An 11096-nucleotide genomic window follows, 5' to 3' on the forward strand; every position below is an offset into this window, starting at 1 on the left:
GTTTGCTACTCGCCCATTGTGTCAGAATAATATATATATATATATATATATATATTATATAGAAGAGAAAATACATAAAATTCGTATAAATTTGATTGGAGAATTTATTTTAGTATTTAAATTATATGAGCATTTAGATACTCCTTAATATTTTTAAAGTGATTGTTTCTCATCTTGAGACTATAACATCACGTAAGTATCATAGTCACTTAAGTGTCACTGCCACATCATGACCATGTAGGCACCATGTTATTAATTTTTATTTCTTTTTTACTTATTCATTATTTCTTCTTAAATATTTTTAATTAATTAATATCAATTGATTAATTTATAAATGCATACCCACCTCCTTTTTCTTGTTCCTTGTTGTTCACCATTATTTCAACCTTCAATACTTTCTTTTCTTCTTCACTGTCCAACAAGTTTTTAAGTCACAAGAAAATTTACTATAATATTCACACTGTTTTTTTCGAACCCTCCTAACGAATTTATCTACTTGGAGAATGGATTTTTGTGAAAGCCAATATTTTCCTGACAACTCAAATAAGAAATGAAGATTGCATAAGAAAGTTGATCCAAAAGAAAAAATAAATTTTATGAGAATAATGTTTGAATGGGTCTATAAATCAAAATGGGTCACTCAAAATTTAAGAAAATTTACATTTACCAAATTGACATCAAATAATATAGAGTTAAATCAACATCAATAAAATGACATTGGGTATTGAATTTTACGAATTAGTAAAAGACTAGTAAAATGAAAATAGTGATAGATGTGGAAATGAAAACGGAGGAGGAAATGTTTCAATGGAGAAAGATGTATATGGAGAAATGAAAAGAATAAAACATTAAAATAGAAACCCACTAATTTCATTTATCTCTTATTAAGAAAATTTACATATTTTAAAGATTTAATATATATATATATATATATATATATATATATATATATATATATAACTATTTAAACAATTTGTTATATATAGAGAGCAATAAACAAAGGTCATAAAAATCATATTTTTTTCTCTGTTTTCACGCACTTTTAAGAGAGTGCACTCATTCTCTTTGCCACATCCCTTAAGAGTGTTTAATTCACTTCAAATATATTAAACACTCGTGAAATTTAAATATTAAAGTAAGTTATCCGATCCAATTTAAAGAAATTTTTATATATTTTATCAAATATAAAATCTCATGTCATATTTATAATTATTTTTAATGTCTTTACGTAACACAACGAAACTTTATTAAGAGTACGTATTCATGTTGTATACATTTGGAAGAAACAAGTGATACACATAGTCAATAAACTTTTAACCAAATAATGGGATGAATTACAAATTCCCTCCCTAGTAATACCAATTAGGAGTAGAAAAATTGTTGAAGAAATAAAAATTCTTGGCTTCTTTAATGGGTACAAGTAAATAATATTCTTCAACTGTCTTAATCAAATCGCCGAAAGACAAGTCAAAAAGGCAAAACCTATATACAATTTGTCAAAAAACTCTCTTTCCATTTCCCACCATCTATATATAATTTAACCTATCTGCTCTAACGGTATTATTTATTAATATTTTATAAATGAGTGGGAAAAAAAATTAAAATTACATTATCTTTTAAATATAAATAAAAAATATGACATATAAAATGAAACGAGAAAACGAATCATTATTTCATCTTAAATCCAGTATGTTACCATTTTTGTCTACTTTTTAAAATTTCCTCAATTTTCTCCTTTAAAGTAAAGCAACATGCATTGTATATCTTCGATTTGGGTGAAAAAGTGTTTTAACCAAGAAAAGGTTTCGGATGAATTGGATTTTGAGTTAGCATGAAACTAATTGGCCATTTGTGTAGTAGAATCCAACTGAGTTCGAAGAAAACGTTGAACAACCGCCCAAATTCTAGCCTTGGAAGTGGTGAAAATTGTAGAGGTCCAGTTTCAATGGAGACGCCGCCATTTTTCCCGGTGAGTATTTTTTGCTTCTCTATTTGCATTTGTAATTGGAGAGAAAAGAGATAATGGGCACTTAAAGGGGTATTATTTGTCAACAGGAGTCCAGTAATGCACCGGAGATCGAGGAATGCCAACAATCTCCACTTCCCGGTGATTCATCCTCCGACGGTTGTTCTTCTAGTTCAGCTCAGGTTTGTAAATAACTCATCGGAAAGTATATATTCCCTTTCAATTTGTTTGTCTAATTTTGACTTTGACACAAATTGACTTATTAGAATGTATCAAAGCAAATGAACATGTAAAAGATGGAGTATATTTGTTTGATATCGACTAAAAAGGAAAATAAAATGAAATTGGATGGAGTAACATTTATCGCAATTACTATGTGTTTGGACGTGGGAATTGTGTTAACAAAGATATTGAACAAATTTGTAGGAGTTTATTTTGTATGCTATCCTGTGTTTTTTTAAGGAGCTGAAATTTAATATTTGCTTTTGTAATATTTGTATTAGATTATATTAAATATGAATTGCATGTTGTTCATGTCAATGGATAAATTCCCTGTTTATAATTTGCTTAGTAAAATTTCAAATATCCTTTTGCTGTTGTAGCAAAGCTGGTGAATTGCATGCTAGTAGTATAATGGCAGCATACTACAAACTAAGGGAATTTCAAATGGTTTCTCAGGTGAAGAAAATGGAAGCAAACCAGAAACTAAGAGATCTTCAATGGGGATATCAAGTAATCAAGTCCTCGAGTCTCGACCTGCATAGTATCTCCTTCTATCTTTCTCAGCCAACAACATGTTGTCATCAAGAAACGGAAAACTCCATTACTATAAACATATCAAAGGGGAGTCTTTCGCATTTCTCTGACCTCCTTGTGCTCTTGAAAACATCAACAAGTACTCAATCTTCCTTGAGAGACTTGGAGTTTCACCAGGTTGAATGGGAGTTGCAGCAACTGAGAAATCTTGGAGTTTTGCTTGGAAGTAGCTCCAGCATTAAGCAATTAGTGTTTAAGAGAAACAGGTTCACTGCAGAATGCTTATCTGAGCTATCAGAAGTTCTAAAGAAGAACGGAGTGATCAAGGAAATTATGCTGTCGGAATCAAATATTGGTCCAGTTGGAGCTTCTCTTCTTGCTTCAGCACTTAAGGTGAATGGAAGCTTAGAAGAGTTGCAGATATGGGAAGACTCCATTGGCTCAAAGGGTGCAGAGGAGCTGTCCAAAATGATAGAAGTTAACTCAACATTGAAGCTACTCACCATTTTCGATTCCAAGTCTATTACTGCCACACCTTTGATTTCAGCAGTTCTTGCGAGGAATAGGTCAATGGAAGTGCATATTTGGAATGGAGAGAACAATGAGAAAATTTCAAAGGTGGTTGAATTTGTACCTGAAAACAGCACCCTTAGGATATATCGCCTTAATGTCTCAGGTGCTTGTAGAGTTGCTTGTGCTTTAGGGATGAATTCAACTGTGAAGACACTCGATCTGACAGGAGTACGGTTGAAGTCCCGTTGGGCAAAGGAATTCCGATGGGTTTTGGAACAGAATAGGACCCTCAAAGAGGTAAATTTGTCAAACACTTGCTTGAAAGACAAAGGAGTTGTTTATGTTGCAGCTGGCCTTTTTAAGAACCACAGCTTGCAGAAGCTGTATCTTAAAGGAAACTGGTTTGGAGGTGTTGGTGTAGAACATTTACTTTGCCCTCTGAGTCGGTTTTCTGCGCTGCAATATCAAGCAAATATCTCTCTCAAATCACTTACTTTTGGAGGAAAAAAAAACAAAATTGGTAGGGATGGGCTAGCAGCAATCTTGCATATGTTGACAAGTAACGAAAGCCTTACCAGCTTCGGAATATATAATGATGAGAGTTTAAAACCGGATGAGATAATCAGAATCTTTAGGAGTTTGGAGAAGAATGCTACATTAAGATGCATATCTTTACAAGGTTGTAAAGGGGTGGATGGTGAAGCAGTCCTCCAAACTATCATGGATATTTTACAGGTAAATCCTTGGATTGAAGACATTGATCTTTCAAGAACTCCATTACACAATGCAGGGAAAACAGAAGCGATATATCAGAGATTGGGTCAGAACGACAAGGCCGAACCAGAGATTGATTTGCTCAAAGGCATGCCAATGACAGAGCCAAAGAGCTGTAGGGTCTTCCTCTGTGGGCAAGAAAATGCTGGTGAGCCACTAAAACAATGTTAGTTTATCTATATCACTGAGTAGCTACATTGATTGATTTGGTATGTTCTTTTTTCTTTTTTTAACTGCAGGAAAAACTACACTAAGCAATTCTATACACCAACACTTTTCTTCTCCGAAATTGCCGTATATTGATCAAGTGAGAACTCTTGTAAACCCAATTGAGCTAGCTGTTCGACCTATAGGTATGAAGATAAAAACTTTCAAAGATGAAGATACAAAGATCTCAATGTGGAATCTTGCAGGGCAGCAAGAATTTTATGCCTTCCATGATCTAATGTTTCCAGGACATGGAAGTGCCTCCATTTTCCTGATCATCTGCAGTTTGTTCAGGAAACCAAATAACCGAGAACTGAAAACCCCCGATGAAGTTGAAGAAGATCTGCAGTACTGGTTGAGGTTCATTGTTTCAAATTCAAAAAGAGCTCTTCAGCAGTGCATGCTGCCTAATGTAACTGTGGTGCTTACACACTATGACAAAATCAATCAATCATCACAGAACCTACAGCTTATTGTAGACTCAATCCGAAGGCTACGAGACAAATTTCAAGGCTTTGTTGAATTCTACCCAACTGTATTCACAGTTGATGCAAGATCTTCTGCATCAGTAAGTAAGATTGCCCATCACCTCCAAAAGACAAGCAAGACGGTTTTCCAAAGGGTTCCTAGAGTGTATGAGCTTTGCAACGATCTCATGCAAATTCTGTCAGACTGGAGATTGGAAAACCATAATAAGCCAGCAATAAAGTGGAAGGACTTTGGCGATCTATGCCAAGTCAAGGCTCCATTGCTCAGGATTCGTTCTAGACTCGACAATAAAGAGAAGGTGGAAGCGAGGAGAAGGGCTGTTGCTACGTGCCTTCATCACATTGGCGAGGTGATCTATTTTGATGAACTTGGTTTCCTAATCCTCGATTGTGAATGGTTTTGTGGTGAAGTACTTGGTCAGCTTTTGAGATTAGATTTCAAAAAGCAGACTTCTGCTGGGGATGGATTCATAAGTAGAAAAGACCTGGAAAAAGTTCTGAGAAGTAGTCTTGATAGCCAGATTCCAGGGATGGGCTCAAGAGTTTTTCAGAACTTGGATGCAAGTGACCTTGTGAGAATGATGCTGAAACTTGAATTATGTTATGAACAAGATCCTTCCGACACCAATTCTCTAATGTTGATACCCAGCTTTCTTGAAGAAGGTAAGGAGAAACAGCCAAAGTGGCAGATAAACTCAAGTGAATGCATTTATGCAGGAAGGCACCTTCAGTGTGATGATTCAAGCCACATGTTTCTAACACCGGGATTCTTTCCCCGCTTACAGGCAGGACCTTCTTTTAGTTTTATGCTCTATTCTATATTGCAGAAGCATATGACTGTGCAAATGAAACAGCATCCCTTTTGTTTTTAATTTTTTCATCATCTCGGATAAGAATATAGTTCACTATGTTTGTTTAGGTACATTTGCACAACAAAGTAATGGGGTTGAAAAATCAATATGGAGCGACATACAGCCTTGAAAAGTACGTCATTGCACTGAGCATCAATGGAATCTATGTCCGTGTAGAACTTGGGGGTCAATTAGGCTATTATGTTGATGTGCTTGCCTGTTCCACAAAGCACCTGACAGAAACTCTAAGGCTATTCCAGCAGCTTATCAAACCAGCAATCCAGAGCCTTTGCCATGGGGTCACACTGACTGAAAGCATTATTCGACCAGAATGTGTAAGAAGTCTAATACCACCAAGGTACAGGAGAAACCAGATTCTGCCTCTCCAGCTATTAAAGCAGGCATTGCTCTCTGTGTCTGCAGACAATATGTATGACTATCAGCATACTTGGGATTTGGTAGCAGATTCTGGAAGGACTATCATTGGAGCTGGTTTTGACTATGCTCGGGATCTGTTATCCGATGATGATTTTCGGGAAGTTCTCCAGCACAGGTACCACGATCTACATAACCTTGCTGGGGAGCTCCAAATTCCTTTGGATAACAGCCAGGATGGACAGAATCATGCTTCTATTAACAGTGAAGAAACTGAAGGAAAAATTGAACCAACATTTGCTGGAATAGCTAAGGGTGTTGAAGAAGTCTTGCAGAGACTTACAATTATACATCAAGAACTTAGGGATATAAAGCAAGAAATCCAAGGTCTCAGATACTATGAATACAGGCTTCTAATGGAGCTAAACCGCAAAGTGAACTATCTTGTGAACTACAATGTCCAAGTTGAAGAAAGAAAAGTGCCAAACATGTTCTACTTTGTAAGGACAGAAAACTACTCGAGGAGATTGATCACCACCATGATTTCAGGAATCAATGCTCTCCGGCTGCACATGTTATGCGAGTATCGGGGAGAAATGCATGTGGTTGAAGATCAGATAGGTTGTGAAGTAATGCAGGTTGATAACAGGGCAGTAAAATGCCTGGCTCCGTACATGACGAAGTTCATGAAATTGGTGACATTTGCCCTCAAGATTGGAGCTCATTTAGCAGCAGGGATGGGAGAAATGATACCAGATTTGAGTAGAGAAGTTGCACATTTACTCAAATCCCCCACCGCATATAGTGCAGCAGGGGTTGCTGCTGCTGGTGTTGTTGGGGTTGCAGCAGCAGGGCGTGTGGAGAGAAATAGGGGATCAAGGGACATCCAACAAGATCTTAAGGCAGCACAGCAATGGGTTGTTGATTTCTTGAGAGATCAAAGGTGCTCTGGTGGAAGAGATATTGCTGAAAAGTTTGGACTATGGAGAGTTAGATACCGAGACAGTGGCCAAATTGCATGGGTCTGTAGGAGGCATATACACATAAGAGCAAGTGAAATAATGGAAGTCCCTCTTTGAAGTGTAGCTTCAACCATAGAGGTCAAATAAGAGAAACACAGAGGCAAAGGCTGAGAGATGAAGCTGGAGAGTTAATGTAGATTGGCCGCTATTAGTAGTTTAACATGTCACAGGTAGGATCATTTATTTGAGTGTTAATTATAGATATGCCATGTTGCTATCTTAATGAAAATTCAAATGTCGTGGTGTTTCAGCATGACAATCTTTCCACCCATTCTAGCTGCCTCTACATACAAATTGGTCCTGTAGTATATTTCCCTCTATGATGGTTGATTCCAGTGTCATTCTTAAAATGGCCAGCCGAACGGTAATAGCTTGGTACTTTTCATGTAAAATGGCTCCCTGATCTCTGTTGGGAGAAATGATCATCCTTGGCATGTTAAAATTTATGCCAGAGTTGACAAATTTAAATCTTCTTAGGATGGTATGCACCTACGTACTTTTTGTTGAGTGATTGAGGTCCCTCTTTGAAGTTTAGCTTCAGCCATAGAGATCAAATAAGAGAAAAACAGAGGCAAAGGTTGAGAGATGAAGCTGGAGTGCTGCTATGGTAGTTCAACATGTTGTCACAGGTAGGATCATTTATTTATATGTTAATTATGGATATGCCATGTTATGCTATTGTTGTGCGGAATTTGATATAATACGAGAAAATATAAACGCGAAAAACAAGACAACAGATTTACGTGGTTCACCAATAAATTGGCTACGTCCACGGGAAGAGGGGGAGCAGTTTTATGTTTGTAGCGGGTCTGATTCAAGGCATTCAACAGCTATTTTGATGAAAATTCAAGAATGTCATGGTGTTTCAGCTTGAGAATCTTTCCACCCCCTCTATATACCCTAAGGAGTTCAAGATAGTTGGCCCTGCAGTATATTTCCCTATTTGATGTTGATGCCAATATCATTCTTAAATTGGCCCATCGGCAATAGCTTGGTAGTTTTGAATGTAAAATGGCTCCCTGATCCCTGTTGGGAGAAATGTGGGGTGCAGCCACGTTAGGCAAAAAGGTGTCAAGTGACTTTGGAAAATTTTACTGTATATCAATATTATGTATAAGTTTTATTATGTGTAATAAAATGACACTATTTGACAGTAATTATTTGATGGCGTGTTGGATCTTCGTCTGGTTTTGTTGTGTTATGTTTCGCGGGTTCTATTCTCAATCAATATTTTACTTCATATTAAAAAGGCATAATACATAATTATACCCTTTAACTTTTCTACAAATATATTGACATGTAGGACTCATGTGTTTATTTATTTAAAAGATTAGATAGATAAAGTGTCTGTTTATGCATTATAAAAATTGAAGGTCAAAGTTAAAATTTGAAATAAAGTGTAGGGTCCAATATATGTATTATGCTAGAAAGAAAATTGTAGTGATGTAGTTTTGAACCAAGACCTCCTTTAGCTTAAAACTAATTCAAGAACCAATGCTGTAACCTATCTTACATTCTAAAGTTACAATGCATGTGATATGAGTACACCGTTAAACTAGAAGTAGATTGAAGTTAGATGAGTGTAGTTAATGGTGTTTTGTTGCTAACTAAGATATAAATATTTTTTTGTTGAAACACACAAATTCAGTGTTGAAATACTGACTACTCATTTTATTAATTGCTAGAATTAAGATCATGAAATTGCAAGATTTGATTTTAACATTTTTCTGAAATCCTAATTCTGTCTCTGACCACTTGTTCTTCTCTGAGAATGGCCTTCACAAAAAGTTTCCGTCTACTGTAAGACTATCATCTTCGCGATTTTACCGCTTTGTATTCAAATTTTTCTGGTTATTTACAATTACACTTTATTTATTTTATATTTTATTTATATAAAATGGTGAACCTAATTATGTTTCATATAATAAGCTTCCTCGTAATTCGTGTAAGCTCTAATACTCATCATATAAATCTGTTAAACACACAGTTTATATTTAGAACATAAATAGCAAATATCAAAACCTTTAATTATTTTTGATGATAAAATTGAAGAACAAGGCCTCAGAGATCTTGGTGGACAAGGAATCATCAGATGGAAATTAAATAAAGTCCCATCAAGAGTAGCAAATATATAATTACATCACTGGCCATTTATTTTCAAAATCTCAATTCCAAGTCGGCAAAAAAACAAGGAAAAAATAAATGAAAAGAAGGTTAGATTATGATGTGAAGTCAGAAGTAGCTGGTTGAAGTAATCACAGATCAATCAGTGGGAATCCGAATGATTTCTTCATCATCCTTACACACCATAACTCAATAAAACAAATTATTTCAAGAAAAAATGTATCTAACCCTAAAAAAAATGGAGATTCGAAGCAATATATATATATATATGCATTGTTTGCATATTGCCCAATGATAGATCCATGATCTAACGATCAAGGAATTTCAATACTAGGCATATCATGATTTAAGAAAAAAAAAACACAAAACACAAACATGAATAAACGTCGATCATGAGTAAGAAAATTGAAAAAATTAAGTTTAGTTGTTGCAGCAGAGAAGGGAAGAGAATAGCAGAGTTATGTTTGTAGTTGAGATTTTTCAGCTGTATTAATAGGAAGCAAAAAACTCTAGGGTTTTATGATGATTTAATGGGCTTTATTGTCATGGCCCATTAAAGGACATTGGGCCGAGGAACCCTACTCTAGTAACAGGTGTATATATGGCCGCCCACCAATGGGCTACAAATCTCTCCTCAGGTTTGTGTTTATTCTAGTTTTTTCTTATACAACTTTTACATTCAAAGGTACAAATTGATAAAGAGACAAATGTTGTGCAAGTAGTCCTAATAGGTATGGTTTGCTATAATTACCACTCGCTACTAACGCTAATCATCACTTACATGGCCTGACATCGAGTTTGTATAATTAGTCACGTTTGTATAATTCGACTTATTTGTGTAATTCGCAACTAACAATTCTTCATTTGATTTATATTTGTAAACGATGATTTGTATTTGTATATTACGATGATTTCCTTTGATTTTTCAGTTTTACCACCATATATGTATACCTTTTTAAAGTTTGTATAATTTATATGATGTAATTTGTATAGTATGATTTGTTTAAATGTTTAAAGTTCATATGTTTATGTTTGTATCAATTCATTATTTCAAGTTTCATCTTATTTGTATAATTTCAGACTTTATATTACTCAAATATACAAAACTACACTAATTATACAAACATACCCCAAATGATACAAATGAAGCTAATTATACAAATTATTGTCCTCTCCCAATCTCGTTCGTCTCTCTTATCCCTCTCTCAATTTGGCTCGTCAAATATACAAGTACATATGTATATCAGTTACATATATACAATTATCTAATCAGTATAATTCACCTTTCTCTCATTTTCTTCCTTCTCCCAAACTCACTTGTCACCCTCCTTTCTATAACGTGTAACTATGAATCATAATTATCAATATTGGTGAAGTATTTATAAGCTATTTTTCAGTGAATATATGTGAAAATTTCCCTGTAATCAATTATTCTTAATGATTGGGCTCACATAGCCTAGTTTGGCCTCAAAAACATTATCCCTTGTATATTAAATTATTCCTGATATATACATTTTATACATGAAATTTAGGATTTTTATGTTTAATTATTAATAAATAAGGTAACCACGGGGTAAACTTCACACTATTCCTGATAAGTAAATCTCGTCTCATGATCAAACTTACTAATGGTATTTTGAGCTATGAATACAATTATACAAGGTAGTAGAAGCTTTTAATATATGATATTAGCTAGTTTTTAATAAATGTCTACACTCTTTACGTAAATAGTAATTTACGTATTAATTTTAAATAATATTTGGTTGGTAAGTTTTTAAATATCGTATAAAAGTTGTATATATATATTAATTTAGAATAACATTTAGTTGGTAGCTTTTCAAATATCGTATACAAATTAGTCATGTATTAACTTTATACGATATTTGATTGTGTTTTTTTTAAGAATCCCAAGTAATTAATACTTATATAACTTATGGGAGAATCTATGGATAATTTATACGGAATAAAAAGTGGAATAAGTTATAAGAATATATTTGTTATGCATATATCAAAATAGAAA

The 11096-nt window shown here is 34.4% G+C and overlaps 1 protein-coding gene and 2 non-coding genes across 5 annotated transcripts; 1 reads left to right on the plus strand and 2 right to left on the minus strand.

The window, feature by feature from the left end:
* The first annotated feature begins 1563 nt into the window (after positions 1 to 1563).
* Positions 1564 to 7414, plus strand: TRN1 (protein TORNADO 1). 3 transcript variants are annotated; one of them, XR_003245880.2, is made up of 6 exons: positions 1657 to 1969; positions 2056 to 2148; positions 2645 to 4157; positions 4249 to 5489; positions 5624 to 7122; positions 7204 to 7414. XR_003245880.2 is itself a non-coding variant. In XM_026029790.2 (5 exons), the coding sequence occupies exons 2-5, from the start codon at positions 2066 to 2068 to the stop codon at positions 7007 to 7009; spliced, it is 4299 nt and encodes a 1432-aa protein (XP_025885575.1). In that variant the 5' UTR covers positions 1564 to 1969; positions 2056 to 2065; the 3' UTR covers positions 7010 to 7223.
* Positions 7415 to 9009: 1595 nt separating this feature from the next.
* On the minus strand, positions 9010 to 9101 carry LOC112941223 (small nucleolar RNA SNORD24). Its single transcript, XR_003246320.1, has one exon. It is a non-coding gene; the product is annotated as a small nucleolar RNA SNORD24 (small nucleolar RNA).
* Positions 9102 to 9178: 77 nt separating this feature from the next.
* On the minus strand, positions 9179 to 9255 carry LOC112941225 (small nucleolar RNA R12). Its single transcript, XR_003246322.1, has one exon. It is a non-coding gene; the product is annotated as a small nucleolar RNA R12 (small nucleolar RNA).
* Between the last annotated feature and the right edge of the window lie 1841 nt (positions 9256 to 11096).

This window comes from Solanum lycopersicum, chromosome 3 (assembly GCF_036512215.1).
Source record: "Solanum lycopersicum chromosome 3, SLM_r2.1".
NCBI classification, from domain to species: Eukaryota; Viridiplantae; Streptophyta; class Magnoliopsida; order Solanales; family Solanaceae; genus Solanum; species Solanum lycopersicum.

Excerpts from the sequence above, each read along its gene's own strand:
- TRN1 (XM_026029790.2), top strand. The coding sequence starts at position 2,066 with ATGCACCGGAGATCGAGGAATGCCAACAATCTCCACTTCCCGGTGATT. Across the intron at positions 4,158-4,248 it reads CTGTGGGCAAGAAAATGCTG|GAAAAACTACACTAAGCAAT; the intron begins GTGAGCCACTAA and ends TTTTAACTGCAG. Across the intron at positions 5,490-5,623 it reads GATTCTTTCCCCGCTTACAG|GTACATTTGCACAACAAAGT; the intron begins GCAGGACCTTCT and ends ATGTTTGTTTAG.